At 45.7% G+C, this 17,273-nt stretch overlaps 1 protein-coding gene across 3 annotated transcripts in view; it reads left to right on the top strand.

Annotated features, from left to right (window-relative positions):
- ATRN (attractin) overlaps nucleotides 1-17,273 on the top strand; it is a 504,108-nt gene that overhangs the window by 242,055 nt on the left and 244,780 nt on the right. For all 3 annotated transcript variants that reach the window (XM_029594059.1, XM_029594068.1, XM_029594051.1), the window contains exons 14-16: nucleotides 1,086-1,224; nucleotides 8,179-8,360; nucleotides 13,237-13,456. In XM_029594059.1, coding sequence (XP_029449919.1) covers nucleotides 1,086-1,224; nucleotides 8,179-8,360; nucleotides 13,237-13,456 — 541 coding nt within the window. The remainder of the gene's footprint in view (nucleotides 1-1,085; nucleotides 1,225-8,178; nucleotides 8,361-13,236; nucleotides 13,457-17,273) is intronic.

The raw sequence follows: 17,273 nt of genomic DNA on the forward strand, positions 1-17,273 counted from the left end.
TACATTAAAATTTTTTTTTTGGTCCATTTCCTTTCCACTCCCTCCCCCCCACCGACTCTCTCTCTCGAACCTCACCCACATAGCCTCCCTCTCTCTCTCCTCCCGCCACCTCCTCGCTCTCACCCTCCTCCAACCCCCTCTCTTCTAGCTCCGCCCTCCCCCCAACCTCTCTCTCCGCCCTCCCACAATTCACCCACCTCACTATCTCCCCCTCCCCTCCCACCTCACTCTCTCCCCCTCCCCTACCCCACCTCACTCCTCTCCCCCTCCCACCTCTCCCATCTCACTCTCTCCCACCTCCCCTTCAGCTCACTCTCTCCCAGCTCATCCACAACCGGCCAGACAGGGGTTTTTTGTCCCGCGCGCGCGCCGCCGCCCGTTACTGCCTCCTCCCTGGCCTCTCGCACGCTGCCGCCGCTACTGCTCCTCCCTGCCCTTCTCTCTCGTACGCGCCGCGTCGCCGCCCACTATTGCTCCTCCCTGCCTCTCGCGCGCGGTGCGTCGCCGCCGCGGCTGGCTACATCGCTCGTCGTCGCCACCGCCGCCGGTCCTGCTCGCTGCCGCTGCCGGTCCTGCTCCTAAGGAGCAGGCGCCATTTTTTTTCCTGACACACTGAGCTCTGGCCGATGTGCGCGCATGCGCAGTAGAGCTGCTCTCTACTGCGCATTTGCGGCACGTCTGTCAAGCTTCGTTTATTAGTATAGATGCTATAATTCTGCAGGTTAAACATTTCAAAATAGCAGACCTATTCGCACAGGTGCATTACCATGTTAATGTGGAAAATGTGTCGTCAGTGAGTAGGCCCCATTAGAAATATTGGGAGCTGTGTATTTTCAGTGTGAACCAATAATGCACCTTTGTGAATAGAGCTGTTAGAGCCTTATTAAATGCAAGGTTTTTGCCTATTGGCATAGGAAGAGGAAAAGTCCTTTTAATAAAGCTTTGCATATAAACTTGTTTGAATCAGTTGTTTTTCCTCTATATTTTGACTGTTTATATTGCGAGCATAAATCCAATTAATCTGTTTTGAACTTTTGTTGTTTACTATGATGATTGTTATAAAAGTTGACCATAACATATTTTAGGCTCCAATATCAGTCTACAACAGTTGTCCGAAGGATAATCCAGGTGGTTATTGTAACAAGAAAACTAGCTGTAAAAGCTGTGCAATGGATCAGAACTGTCAATGGGAGACAAGGAATCAGGAGTGCATCGCGTTATCTGGTATGCAGATTCTTTACATGTATAGTAGCCTATTTTAGAATCTGGCAATATCATAGAGCACAAAAACATTAGGAAAATAGCTGCAAAAGAGGACCTTCATAACGCCTGTATGTGCAGAATAATTTCTAGCACAAAATGCCCAGGTCATATTTAATCATTGGTCCCACTTCAATCCAGTTCAAACCTTTTTAAACTTTTAGATATTTTAGAATGCAAGATATAATAGAATTAAGCAAGCAACTTCCCTCATTTGTCAGAAGTGCCGGCAGCAGCGGTGCTTATTCCTAGATAACGTTATGTTTTGTTCAAAGGCTGTATCAGGGGCGCACATCATATGCTTTCAGTTTCCCAGACTGTAAAAGGCAGGGCCCTCGTTGGTTGCTGTTTTGAATCCAATACCCGTAATAACTTGCCATTGAAGAGAGCAATGTTTGAGTTACACCCAAAGTATCAGGCTTATTGGTTTAGTGTGTGTATATATATATATATGTATATATATATATATATACATATATATATATATATATGTATATATATATATATATATGCACCTTAGTGTTCAGTTGTTGACCCTCCGTGATATGTTCTAGTTTTACTGGTTTCCATGGACAAGAAGAAATTCTGCTACTGAATTTTCTTAATGTCTAAATTTATATTAAGCTTTGCAGGTATATTTTTTTATGAATTTGAATAGAAACTGAGACACATTCTATTACTGTCCTTATTAGTGTAATCGGAAGTAAGAGTGTATTTCCTAGCGTGTAGCAGAGGGACTCGGGACCAATGGGTATAGTGTACTCCTGATAGCAGTTGGAGACGGATCAGATTTCAATCTGACGTCAGCCCTAGTACATATACCCCTGCAGGAAGTGCAGCTCTTCAGTATTTTCCATCTCCATAGCAGTTAGGGACTACCTACATGCTCTCACAGCTTTATTTATCTATTTATTTATTTAAAGAGTCTTCTATACTGATGTTAGTCGAAACATCACCTCGGTTTACATGGTTAGAGTAAATTTACCAGAGAAAACCCAAAATAAGAAGAAATCTTACCTCTACAGATGAGCCCCGCTCTCCTGCGGTGACACCCTTGGGTCCCTCCACCAGTTGAGAATTCCCGAGGTGATTTCCGCAATCCCTCGGAGGTGAGCTTCAGTCCGGCGGCCGACCCTCGGCGGGGACCTAGCCCCCAATTTCGGGCTCGGCTGAGAGGCAGCGGGTGCAACCTTGAGCGCGGCGGTGAAGGTATTTCCCCTCGCCTCCCCGCAGCCGGGGACCACCCTGAACGAAACCGGGAAGTGTCGAGACAAGGTAAGGTAGAAATCGTCTTTAAAGACTCTGATCGCCGAAGCTCGAGGAGTCGCACAGGTTGCCGGCCGGGACCAGGGCACTGGGTTGATCCGCCCTAGCAGGGCTAGGCCCCGGTTAGATCCAAGGGTCCTCCCACGTGGAGACCCTCCGAGGTGGTCGCCATATTGTCCGCGTGGTTGCTGTCGCTATTTTGGCCCTGTTCGCCGCCCTGTCCGCCGTCTCGGTCCGTGCGCACAACATCGCACGCTCAAGTACTGTGTGCACAAGTTACGCGCCTAACACGTGCTTACTGTGCCGGGCGCATATCTGCGACTTGTGCACATACCAGCTCGCACATCCTGAGCGCACACCTAATCTACGTGCACATCTTCGACACTCCAGAGCACATAAGATTTTACGCGCCTATATCCATGGCACCACCGGAAAAGGAGCTTAAGGCTCATGGCCTCTGCCCAGCATGCCACATCAGAGCCGCACAACACGAAAAGGCCAATGCCCTGTGTGTCCAGTACGAGGAGGCCCTGGGGGATCCAGCCCAGGGCCAGCCCCAGTCATTCTAGCTCCTCAACAAGTACCCCGGACCTAGCGAACCTCAGCGGGACCCCCCCCCCTCAAACAGGACCCCCCCCAGGGACGCAGTGTCTCCTAGCTTAGACTCAGCGTCTATCTCCTGGGTGGAATTATTCAAAGGCCTGCACACCTTCGTTCACATGCAGACGGAGCCCCCGATAACACAGCCACAGCCTCCACCAGAGGACCTTTACGCCCTGGGCCCCTCTAGGCCCAGAGATGTGAATCCACTGCCCAGAAGCCCCACTTACGGGGACACGGACAACTCAGAGGAGAAATCAGAGCCCCTGGAGGAGGGGGAACTCCCTCCGGGGACAGAGCCTCACCGGACCATGAGGCGCTTCTTCACCAAGTACGAGCTTCCAGACCTGGTCACCCACAGCCTGAAGGAGCTTGCTATCCCGGGCACAAGTGACGAACCCCCTGCTAGAGGGACTCATTCAGACCTCCCGCCATTTCCCTCTTTTACAAGCCCTTCAACAGCTAATCGACCTGGAATGGGTTGTACCATAGTCTACATTCAAAGGGGGACAGGCTCTGGCAGCCATGTACCCTCTGGACGCGTTGGCCAAAATCCTTCTGACATGCCCAAAAGTGGATGCCATGGTCTGCGCAGTCTCGAAGAGCACTACACATCCCAGTGGAGGGAGTGCAGCACTCAAAGATGCTCAAGACAGATGTCTGGAATCCATCCTCAGTCATTTGACGTTGCCGCTATGTCTCTACAGATAGCGGCCTGCTGCGCTGTGGTGACACGTGCCTGCCTATCACAGACCAGGAGCAACACTCCTGGGGAAGCCATGGAACCAGTGGTATCATTCCTCGTGGACACTGCTTCTGATCTGGTGCGCACCGCAGCTAGAGTATCATCAGCCGTGGCAGCCAGGAGGCAACTCTGGCTCCGAAGCTGGTTGGCCGATGCATCTTCCAAAACGAGACTCACAAGGATGCCCTTCAAGGGATCCCTCCTGTTTGGAAGCGAACTAGAGAAACTTGCTAACAAATAGGGCGAGTCCCCATTGCTGCGGCTACCGGAGGACAGGAATAAGAGAAACCAGTGACCCTTCTCCCGATCTTCCAGGGGCAGAGGTTCACAGCGCTTCAACCCATACAGAAACACTTATCAAGCGTCTCGTCCTACAGGCAGGAACCAGTCCTTTCGGAACAAGTACAACAAAAGGGGAACCAGCTCGTGACCAGGCCCCAGCCGCACCCCACAATGAGAATCAGCTGACCTGTCCAAAGGAAGAAGCCATAGGGGGCAGACTTGCCCTATTCTACCAAAGATGGGTCGAGAACTTCGGTCAAGAGGGGTACTACCTGGATTTCCTCAGAATCCCTCCGGACAAGTTTGTGGAATCCCCCTGCCACGACCCCTCCAAGAGGGTGGCAGTGGAAGCTTCACTGACCAGATTACTAGCCCTAGCAGCCATAACCCCAGTGCCTCCACAACAAATAAATACTGGGCATTAATCCATTTATTTTATCATCCCCAAGAAAGATGGAACGTTCAGATCCATCCTGGACCTGAAGTTGGTCAACCGTCACCTGAAGATCCCCTGCTTCTGCATGGAAACCCTCTGCTTTGTAATAAGGACGATACAACCGGGAGAGTTTCTCACATCCCTGAATCTGTCTGAAGCCTACCTACACATTCCGATCCATCAAGAACATAAGCGCTTTCTATGCTTAAATCCTGGACCGTCACTACCAGTTCCAGGCACTACCCTTCGGGTTAGCCCAAGCACCCCGGACGTTCACCAGGATCATAGTGGTGAGGAAGGAAGGAAGGAATCCTCGTGCACCCTTACCTAGACAATTGGCTGACCAGGGTGAAATCCCCAGAGGAAAGTCACCAGGCAATCAACAGTCAAAACTCTACTGGAGAGCCTCGGAGGGGTGGTCAACACAAACAAGAGCTGTCTGCAGCCCACCCAGTCTCTAGAATACTTAGGAGTCTGATTCGACACCAGACAAGACAAGGTCATCCTGACACAGACAAGGAGATCAAAACTGAACCAGTTTCAAACCCTGCTGAATGAACCTCACCCCACAGCATGAGATTACCTACAAGTCCTCGGTCTCATGGCATCCACACTGGAAGTAGTGCCATGGGCACGAGCTCACATGAGACCCCTACAGCGCTCATTGGGAATCCACTGCCCCAGAACTACACCGTACGTCTACAGCTCCTGGGCAGAGTTCGGACCCAACTACGATGGTGGCTACAAGACGGCTACTTAAGCCAGGGAACAAGACTATCCTCACCAACCTGGATCCTGCTCACCACAGATGCCAGTCTATGAAGATGGGGAGCACAGTACGAAGAGCTAACTGCCCAAGGGCAGTGGAACACAGAAGAGTCGGTATGAACATCAATCGCCTAGAAGCCCAGGCAGTCAGATTAGCCTGCCTACGGTTCGGTCACAGACTCCAAGACAAAGTGGTCAGAGTAATGTCGGACAATGCCACAACAGTGGCCTAAATCAACCGTAAGGGAGGAATCAGAAGCCAACAGGTTTCTCTGGAAATAGACCTCCTAATGTCGTGGGTGGAAGCAAATCTCCAGGAGATCTCGGCCGTCCACATCGCCGGGAAAGACAACATCACGGCAGATTATCTCAGCAGAGAAAGTCTAGACCCAGGAGAATGGAAGCTGTCGCCCGCAGCGTTCCAACTGATAGTGAACAGTTGGGGAACACCAACCATGGACATTCTGGCAAACCGGTCCAACACCCAAGTACCCAGTTTCTTCAGCCGCAGGCAGGAACCTCAGTCCCAGGGAATCGATACCCTGGTACAGATCTGGCCACAGGAGACTCTGTTATACGCCTTCCCGCCGTGGCCTCTATTGGGCGCAATCATTCACAAGATAGAACATAGGGGACCAGTTCTTCTGGTGGCCCTGGTCTGTCCAAGAAGACTGTGGTACGCAAACATGCGAAGACTACTGACAGGGACCCCCCTGCCACTACCTCCACACAGAGACCTGCTCCAACAAGGGCCGATCCTCCACAAGGATCCAGCTCTATTCTCTCTTATGGTCTGGCCATTGAGAGGACTCTCCTGAGGAAGAGCGGATACTCGGGAGCTGTAATTGACACACTACTCCGAGCACGCAAGTTCTCCACATCTCTAACATACATTAGGATTTGGAGCGTATTCAAAGCCTGGTGCGAGGACTACGACATCATACCACGCTCAGTCAAAATTCCTGCGATCTTGGAATTCCTACAGAGCGGCCTACAAAAGGGATTGTCCCTCAACTCCATCAAGGTACAGGTGGCCGCATTGTCATGCTACGGAAACAAGAGCAACAGCGATAGCATATCCTCTCACCCGGATGTTTCCCGCTTCCTGAAAGGAGTCAAGCACATCCGACCACTCCTAAAGTGGCCGATACCTCTTTGGAACCTCAACCTGATCCTAGATTTCTTAGCAGGAGCCTCCTTCAGACCTCTACGCAGCCTGTCTCTCCAACTATTAACATTGAAGACAGCCTTCCTGCTGACAGTTTGTTCAGCCCATCGCATATCCAAGCTACAATCGCTGTCCTGCTGTGAACCGTTTATCAGGCTCACCTCGCACGGTTCCCTCGTTCCTCCCCAAAGTGGTGTCTCACTTCCATCTCGCTACCATAGCCAGATGAACATTAGAATTCGGAAGAGGCTCGAAGTCTTTGCCACCTCAACATTGGCAGACTCCTATCCAGATACCTGGAAATGTTGGAACCTGTACGAAAAACAGACCATCTATTCGTCCTTCACAGCGGGAAGAGGCAAGGGGAAGCGGCCTCGCGAGCAACCATAGCCCGCTGGATTAAAGAAGTCATCAAGGCGGCCTACGTAGAAGCAGGCAAGCTGCCGCCTCTACAAGTCAAGGCCCATTCTACTAGAGCCCAGGCAGTGTCCTGGGTGGAAACCAAGATGCTGTCACCGGCCGAGATCTGCAAGGCAGCGACATGGTCCTCAATCCACACCTTCTCCAGGTTTTACCACCTGGATGTTCAGGCTCGGGAGGACACAGCATTTGCAAGGGCAGTACTAAGTGGTTCATGGGCAGCCTCCCACCTGGTTCGGGAGTAGCTTTTATACATCCCATTGGTCGTGAGTCCATCTGCTACATGCTAGGAAATGGAGAAATTACTTACCTGATAATTTCGTTTTCTTTAGTGTAGACAGATGGACTCAGCATCCCACCCACGGCTGCCGGTATTAATGGAATTCTCGGGGGACATCCCTGGGAGAGAGTGATTCAAGGGTAAGCCATGCTTTCCTTCACCTAGGACACCCATCCTACCGGGTGTCGACTTTTCCCGATTGAGGGCACTGGCGGTCTCCAGCTATAGCCAATTCAACCAGTTCAAATTAATCAAGCTAACCAAATTATGAAGTTATTCAAGTTATTAAAATTAGTCAGTCACACATATATCCACAATGTTTTTCGAGGAGAATACTACAGGGGTATATCTACTAGGGCTGACGTCAGATTGAAATCTGATCAGTCTCCAACTGCTCTCAGGAGTACACTATACCCATTGGTCCTGAGTCCATCTGTCTACACTAAGGAAAACAAAATTATCAGGTAAGTAATTTCTCCATTATCTGTTCCTGTTGTTTATATCCAATTATTCTATTTTGTATTTGTAGTTATTTTGTCATATCCCTGCACACTGGAAGTTGAGCAGTGAGCAGGTTAACAGCCCACCTGACTAACTCAAAAAGCACAGTGGCAGTTCATGTGTGGAGGAATGAAACTAAATATCCCAAAAAAGTTGTCTCCTATTGATTTTGTAGGGTTTGATAGCTAGTGGAAACCATGGTAGTTTAAGAAGCAATGGTAGTTAAAAGTAATCTCTTTGAATATAGAAAACAATGGTGGTTTTTATGTGGACTCATTTGATTTGCTAACAGCCTCAATATATTCACATGAGTCATTTGCACTAGCTATGTGCTGCATCAAAACTGGCAATTAAACTTTTGCAGTCAGTTGAAAATGATAATTTTTAGATGCTAAATTGATTTTTTTTGTAGTTTTTTTTTAAATTAACTTGTCTTTCACATCAACATCTAGAAAATATCTGCGGAGTGAACTGGTCTTTGGTTGGCAGTTCATGCTTAAAAATTGGTGCAATCAAGGACAACTATGATAATGCTAAACTGGCCTGCCGAACTCACAGTGCTGCACTAGCCTCTCTCACAACTCAGAAGAAAGTGGAATTCGTTATTAAAAATCTACAGAATGTTCAGGCCTCTGTAAGTATGACTGTTTCCTGTTTGAGTGGAAGAAAATCACAAAGCATTTATTATATCTGTAATGAAAAATATCTGTGTTGAAAGCATTGCAACATTGCTCAGCTTCATGTTTTGAAAACATTTTGATTTCGTGTTTCTGCTCATATCTGATTCTATTTCAGTTGGAATCAGTTTTTACCCCCTTATTGACAATGGATTTTGAGCTCAGGCTCAATACCTTTGCTAATTATATCATTAAACAATTACTAAGCCATTGTGTGATGATATGAATGGGAGAACCAAGCCTGAGCTTTTATAATCCATTTTTGGAGTGAACATACTCTGTTTTCAGAATCCATTTTATTTGTTGCCTGATGGATTTTAATGTATTTTCCTATAAGTATCTAATTTTCACCAATGGCTTTTAGCAGGGGAAAAAACACTTCACAGCCACAAGCCAAATTTAGCTTGCCTGAATAACTAGCTGAGGTTATAACAAATAGTGCCTGTCATTTTATTTGAAGTAAAATAAAATGTTAATTCTTGGAAATAACTATAATGTATGATTTTTTAATTGAGAATTTGTGCTGCTCACTTGTGGGAAACAAGCAACTCAACATTTTAGGAGGATTGCCTTCAACCTGAGTAATGAGGAAAACAGGAAAAAACATAAGCACTCACAAATAGCATATAAAATGTTAGCAAAGTCAACCAAGAGAGAATTTGAGGGGAAATTAGCCAGAGTCAAATAAGTACATCAAAAACAAAACCTGCAAGGGGGGTCAGTTGGACCATTATGTGATGAAAGGGTAAAAGTGGAATATCAGCAGGTCACATACCTGGGGAGACAGGGTTCAAAGTCCTAATGCTGCTCCTTGACACATTGGACAAGTCATTTCATTGCCTCAGGTAAGGTCTCTGGGGACGGAAATGTCTGTGGTACCTGATTGTAATCTGATTTGAAGTGGCTGCTCAGTCATGAAAGGTAGAATATAAATACATTAAAAGGGGTATTTATGGAGAATAAGGAAGTAGAGGAAGCACTAAATTCTTTGGTTCGGTGTTAACTGCATAGGATGTCGGGGAGCTACCATACATTGAAGGTGATATTTTGGAAGAATTGAAGTAAATCACTGTGAAACTGGAAGGTATTCTACAGGAAACTAAATAGCAAATCACTTGAAGTAGATGGTATTCACCCCAGAGTTCTGTAACCTATCAGTCTGTTACTGTACCTGAGGACATTTTTTTTTAAAAGGCTTTGGGATCATAGAGGCAAATTGGAAGGTTCCTGTACATACCCAGATCAGTCCAGACCAGTGGGTTATGCACTCCCGCCAGCAGATGGAGTCAGAGCAAAGCTTTGAGGCATTGGTATTCCAAGTGTGCCACCTGCAGCTCATCAGTATTTCTCCGATTCCAGCAGATGGTGGTCCTGTATACCTGCAGCTCTGTGAGACAGATTTTTCTTGCTCTCTGAGGTGCTAGGTTCAGTGTCTGGGCCATCCCTCAGGTAGTAGAGCTGGGCAAACAAGGGGGGGGGGGGTGGTTTTTGATTACCCCTGGCGGTGTTAGCCCGTGTTGTTCAAGGTCCCTGATAGCCAGGGGACTGGCTCCTTCAGTGACCCGAAGGCTCCCCCTCAGTGCCTGTGGTACAGGGAAGTAGCCCCTTTAGGGTTTTTTTTTCCAATTATTCTTAGCTTAGGCTTTATATTTTTCTGTTACTAGAAGTTGAAGTATTTGTGTAAAAACAAAAAAACAGCTCCAAGTTCCCTGTTCATCGTGGCTCCTGGGGTAAATCAGTATGCCCAGTGGTGCAGAGCCAGGCAGACCCTTGAAGAGGAGGGGAGAATGTTTTTAGGCTCCCTGCCTCATTTTTACTGCCGGCTCTGGAGCTATTTTTACCATGGCGGCCATTTTGTTTTTTCTTTTTCGACCTCCCATGCGGCTCTCCAGCGTTCCTGGGGCAGAGTTCCGTGGTGTTTTTGGTGGGGGGTCCCCAGGCCTGGGTGGCAGCACCTGTTTTCTTCTGGGGGGGGAGAGTTATATGCCCCTTTTTGCAGGAGGAACATGGCAGAAACTCCTCTGGAACCATGTAAGGCTTATGGGGTATAGTCAGCTTATTTAGACCCCCTGTCACTGTGCACTGGGTGGAGAAGGGGCCTCAGTCAAGAGGACCAAACCTAAAATGTCTGCACACAGGTCAGGCTCAGCGGCTGGGTCTAACGGAAGGAGCCCAACCCCCACTGTGCACCCTGTGGAAAAGGTCTCCCAGGATGACCCTCTCCCGCTGACCCCTACTGCGCGGACTCAGAGACCTGGATGGGAACGGCAGCAGTGTTAGTGGAGGCTGGCAACTGCGGCTGGGCCTTTTCTTCTTCCCGCACCTGTCCACACTCTGGCCCGGAACAGGAAGTGATGCGCAGTGGGGTGCGTGGGAAGAAGAAAGAGCCATGCTGCATGAAAAAGTAGTGTCTGCTTGAAGCAAAATCAGAAGCAGCCAGAAATCGGCACAGGAGACAGCAGAATTAGCCTCCCGTGGCAGATGGGATTCTTCTTTCTTGGCCTGCGGGGGCTAGAGGAGGCTGCTGCAGCTAGCATTTGTGCTCGGAGGGGCAGGAAATGAGAGAGACAGCCAGCCAGCCTGTCTGTAAGTGAGAGAATGTATGTGAGTGTGCATGTGTAACTGTGACTGAGAGCCTGTGTGAGAGAAAGCATGTGTGTGAGTGAGAGAAACTGGTCAGAGAGGCAATGTGTGTGTATATATAGGAGAGACAATGGAAGTGACTGGTCAGAGAGTTGACTGGAGTGTGTGAGAGAGAAAGTGATTATGGGAATGAGAAGCCTGTGCATGTGGAGAGAGCTAGCATAGAAGTGAGAAGCATGGGGGGGTGTGAGACGCAGCATGGGAGTGAGAAGCCTGTGTGAGTGTGTGCATGAGAGAGGGAGACTGTTTGGGAAGGTGACTGGTGTGTGTGTGTGTGTGTGTAAAAGAGACCGGTGACTGACCGGTAAGGAGATGATTGGTGTGTGAGACAGAAACTGGTATATGAGTGTGACTGGTATGTGTGTGTGTGTGAGAGAGAATAATATCCAACAATTTAAAAGCTCATAAAAATTATTTAAAAATCTTCAAACACCAATAAAATATTTCAAAACAGCAGACATCACAAAATATTCAGTAATTAAAATGGCAATCAAGAAAAATAAACTTAAAAAGCCACCTTTACTAACCCCCTCCAGCAGCTCTCCTACTCTTCTATGCAGGCCCGTAGCACACACCAGAAGAAGTAGTGGCTGAAGATCTGTACTCATGGTCCTCTTCCTTAGTGCCCACGACCAGTCTCTCTCTCACACACGCACTCACTCTCACACATAACCACCCCAGTTTCTGTTTCTCACACACAGTCACCTTCCCGAACTGTCTCTCTCTCTCATGCACACACAAACACAAGTTTCCCTCTCCCATGCTAGCTCTCTCCTCATGCACAGGTTTCTCATTGCCATAATCACTTTCTTTCTTTCTGTTCATAGTTGTGAAACATTTATTCTGCTTATTAGTATAGTTATACAGTTATTTCTGTGTTGGGATCTATAGCTGCTTGCCTAGTTCTGTTTTCCTATTAGGAGGTGTTCTGGTGTTTAAGGCCTGATTTAATATTTGTAGTGTTGCCTTTTCATAGGTAGGGTTGTTACTGTTGGAGTGTATTCCAAAATACAAGTGTAACTGTGTGGATTAGTTTGTGCATTACTGCAAATCCTGGGAGTATGTTAGGTCTGTTCTGTGTATGTGACCTAGGTGAGGTATTTTACTGTGTCAGTCTTATTTGTTGTATTTTCTCAAGAGGACATGCATTAGTGATAGACTGCTGTCTTTTCATAAGTAGGGCTATTGAGCCTGGTAGTTGGAGTTTGTGTTGCTGTTACTGAGATGACTCTAGAACCAGAATATATATTTTTGTAAGATGAGTTGTAGGGGGAATTGTTGCTGATTTACTGTTTATTGTGAACCGAGGTGATGTTAACGTGCCGCGGTATATAAAAAATTACAAAATAAAATAAATCTGCTTTACATACATAATTGTGAGTCAGGGGGGTTCCTGTGGATGCAGACTGTACTTTTACATTTCGCCCTATGATGGTCATGTGTTCAGGGTGTCACACATGTGAGAACCATCTGTCAGGTGTGTCCCAACAGAAAAAAGGTTGAGAACTGCTTTAAAGTATTAATACTAATATTCAAAATCATTCACACTAGTAACACTGGTATGATAAGTGTGATATTACATCCATACACACTGCAGAGAACACTAAGATCCCAAACTAAAAGACTACTGATTATTCCAACAATGCGGAGCACACACCTAATGCATGTAAGAGATTGTGTTTTCTCCATAGCGGGCCCAAAACTTTGGATTTCCTTACCTGAAATCCTAGGTATGATGACAGATTTAAAAGTGAATTAAAGACTTGGTTATTTAAAAATGCATATAACCTAACTTAAAACATCAGAATGTAGAGAAATAAAATAAGGACAAGAGATACTAATTGATACATGATAAATTGAGATTGTATTATGTATAGAATGTGAAAATTATTTTATACTTCAAGTCTCATGTCCTGATCTTTAATATGTATTTGAGAATTCAATTGATAGATGTTAAGGTCTGTTTATGAATACTTCCTGTGTAATCCCCCATTCTCTGATTTATACCTGTGAATGTCGTTATTGTAAACCATTATGATCTTTACATGGAATGACTGTATATAAAATGTCTAAATTATATTTAATCTGGCATGGAGTTATGTATTAAATCACACCACTGTTACAATGAATAGAAATAATAAAACTGATTTTATTGTCCAAGCTGACTTATTTTTATTTTTTAATTTATAGCCCAAAACAGCTTTGACACCTTGGATTGGCCTACGGAAGATCAATGTGTCCTACTGGTGTTGGGAAGACATGTCTCCATTTACAAACAATTTCCTCCAGTGGCAACCAGGGGAACCCAGTGATGCTGGGTTTTGTGGATACATAGCGGAGTCTAACAATATGGGACTAAAAGCAGCATCATGCATTCATCAGATAAATGGAAGTATCTGTGAAAAACCAGGTAAACATTCAGTTGACTCTTGTAATTGTTGGTTCTGATTCAGATAAAAGCCCAAAATAGGAAACTGCAAAAGTAAAGAATTCCAGAGTAGTCAGGATGTAAAATATCAGTAGAACAGAAAATTATTATTGGTATATGTTATACAGTTAGAGAAATTAAAAAAAAAAATGCTTGTTTTTAAAATGTAACCCAACACAAAGCTCATAAATGGTGCCTGAAACACTTTCCTTTTCTATTTAAGTATGGGATTATAATTGATTCCATGATTAATCCAGTGCTCGGTTGATTAATCTAGTGCTCGGTTGAACAATATATTGGTCATGGCAACTGATCTAAGTATTGATAGCCACAATTCTTCTGTGATGACATTCCACTTCCTTCTCTTTAATGCTGTTAAGGCAAATGTAAAGAGTGAAAGGACAATGCAGTAGATTTACTGCTGCCTGTTCACCCCATTTTGAACAATACAAAATGAAAGAACTGGAAGAAAATGTTTATCTGAGATGTCAAGTTTTTTATAGCAAATTATTTGTAAAGTGTCAATTTTTCATGCATAATTCTCATTGTATATTCTCTGGTAAATAGTTTTCGCCATTAACAAGCAGGACAAATGCATCCACGTAAGTGGGTGACATTGTTACATTGCTGACAAAGGCATGCCCTCTTCAAGCTCAGAAAGTCTAAAAAAAAATCGGTGTGTTCCCTGTCTCTCTGCTGAAGTGAAAGATGTGATTTTTGCATGCTCCTTATCTGCTGCTGTCCTTGTGACGTTTTTTTCTGCAGAATTTTTTATTTTTCTTCAGCATTTACTTTTCTTATTTTTCTTTTGAGTTTGTTAAAAAAAAAAAAAAAATAAAAAATAAAAGAAAAAGTACTTAGAATTTTTTGTAGTCTATATTATCCCAGGACAAGCAGGATGCTAGTCCTCACATATGGGTGACGTCACTGAACGGAGCCCAGGCGGGAAAGCTTTCTGTCAAAGTTTCTAGAAACTTTTGACTGGTCCTGTGAGGCCACTGAGCATGCTATGATATTCTCTGCCACAGGTGTCTCTCTTCAGTCTTCACTTTTCCGCGCTGCCGTTCGCACCGCGGACCGATAGCCCTACCGTTGGGAATCTCTTTTTTGACTGAAAAGTCATTTTTTCTAAATATTCTCTGTCACGGGGAAGTCTCTGCCTCGCCGGCTGGTGAGTACTGTCTGTTTAATAATTTTCGGCTGAAAATTTTTCTCACACACACACGTTCATTTCATCGACGGCCGTCGATCAAAAATGGCGACCGGTTTCAAAAAATGCCCGGTCTGCAACCGAAATATGTCTATCACCGATCCCCATTCGGAGTATGTAATGTGCCTCGGGGAACAACATGATGTCAATTCCTGCAATAAATGTGCAGAAATGACAGTCAAGGGACGAAAGGCCAGGCAAGAGAAGATGGAACACCTATTTTCTCTTCAGCTAATTCCTTCTCCCTCAAAAGCACCGAGGTCGTCTCCGGCTGGAGCAACAAAGAAAGTTTTACTTAAAAAACCGCGTCCGAATGGATCAGGAGACCGGTCATCCTCTCAATCGTCTGTACTCTCTACAAAGTCGACAGAACGATCCAAAACCAAACATCGCCATCGACATTGATCATCCTCCGCATCGGTGTCCCAGGACGAGTCGATGCCGAAGCGGTCTAAAAACCACCGACAGGCCTGTCGATGCCGACCTCCGGGTCGATGCCGATACCCTCCATATCGATGCCGATGTCTTCAACATCAATGCCGATGGCTATGCCATCGATGCCGATACCTTCACCGTCAGTATCGATGCCGATGCTTCTGCCTACAACATCGATGCCGGTGATAACACCGATGACAACAGTGTCTCTTCTCCCAAGATCCTCGACGGGTACTATAACTACCACACCGAGGCTACTGACTCAATCTACATCAATGATTTTTCAAATTCCATCAACGAATCAAACGACAGCATCCCTGCCGCATCCGATTCCACCAGAGGAGTTGCAAGATGAGGCATTTTATCATCGCCTCCTACAAAGATACCAAAAAGTCATCGACAAATTACCACCTATCACAAAAAGACAGGTATCTGCTGATTTTTTCCTCAATGATCCACAACCTGGACCTTCAGGGCAGCAAGCCCCTCCAGCTCCAACAACTCAAACAACTTATAGAGAAGAATCAGAAGACTCCTGGGATGATGAACCCTCTCAATTTTCCTCAGAGGAGTTCATGTCCAATCCTTCTCCTGACCGAAGAAAGAAGTCACCTCCAGAAGATCTTTCCTTCTCATCCTTCATACAAACTATGTCTGATTCCATTCCATTTAAATTGGCTGCTGAGGAGGATACCAGAGCACAAACTCTTGAAGTATTACAGTTTGTGGATCCACCCAAACAGGTACTAGCAATACCTGTACATGAGGTGTTACTGGACCTTCAAAAAAGAATCTGGGAACACCCAGCTTCCATACCTGCAGTGAACAAAAGAGTAGAAACCACTTACATAGTTCAACCAGCTCCTGGGTACCATAAACAACAATTGCCCCATCAGTCTGTCGTTGTGGAATCAGCACAGAAGAAATCTAAACGTGTGCGCCCATACTCCTCCATCCCACCAGGCAGGGAGCACAGGTTCCTGGACACAATGGGTAAGAAGATCTACCAGAGTTCCATGCTGAGCACTAAAATCTCTGCATATCAACTCTATATAACTCAACACCAAAGAAATCTCTGGAAAGAGATGGAACAATTCATCACTTCCTTACCTACTCAATTCCAAGAACCCGCTCAAGCAATTATATCAAAAGGTCTTGAAGCAGGGAAACATGAAGTGAGAGCAGTTTATGATAACTTCGAAACTGCTTCAAGAACAGCAGCAGCAGGAATCACTGCTCGCCGGTAGGCCTGGCTCAAGGCCTCCTTGCCCCCTCTTCTGTATATAGTATTTATTTTATTTATTTATTTACTCTTCCGTTCACCCCTTCTTTATTTCTTGCTCCAAGTTAAGGCATCCTTGTTATAATGTAACTGTATGCTCCGTATCTCTTGTTGATTGGTTAATTATATTTTATGCTTAGTTCATTGTAAACCGATTTGATTTGTATCAAGAAAGTCGGTATATAAAAGCCTTTAATAAATAAATAAATAAGGCATCTGACCTCAGGCTTGAGGTTCAAGATAAGCTTGTTGACCTTCCCTGTCTTGGTGACAATCTCTTTGGAGATAAAATTCAAGAAGCTGTTCAACAGCTCTCAAGGATCACACTGAGACACTAAAACAACTGTCTCAAACCCCACAAGAACCTGCTGGTCAACCTTCTCGTCGTCCTCCACGAAGAGATGTAAGACGCTCTTACTACAGGCCACGCAAGTACTACCAACCAACAAATAGGGGTAGATCCACCAGGCCAACTCAGCGTTCTCAAGCCAGACAATCCAGGCCTACCCGTCCACAACCACCTGCACAGACAGGGCCTGCAACAGGCTTTTGAGGATTACACCAGAGAAAAGATTCAACCTTGCAATCCCAAACCAAACCTTCCAGTGGGAGGCAGAATATCCCTTTTTCACGAAAATTGGCAAAACATAACCTCAGATCAATGGGTTCTTTCAATAGTTGCCCGAGGTTACAAACTAAATTTCACTTCAATTCCTCCAGAATTTCCACCAACATCATGCCAACAACAAAACTCAACTTCATCAATTACAAACAGAATTATCCACCCTTCTGAGATCCAAGGCCATTCAACCAGTGCCTCTGACGCAGAAGGGCAGGGGATTCTACTCCAAATATTTCCTCATTCCAAAGAA

The sequence above is a fragment of the Rhinatrema bivittatum genome, chromosome 1, assembly GCF_901001135.1.
Source record: "Rhinatrema bivittatum chromosome 1, aRhiBiv1.1, whole genome shotgun sequence".
NCBI classification, from domain to species: Eukaryota; Metazoa; Chordata; class Amphibia; order Gymnophiona; family Rhinatrematidae; genus Rhinatrema; species Rhinatrema bivittatum.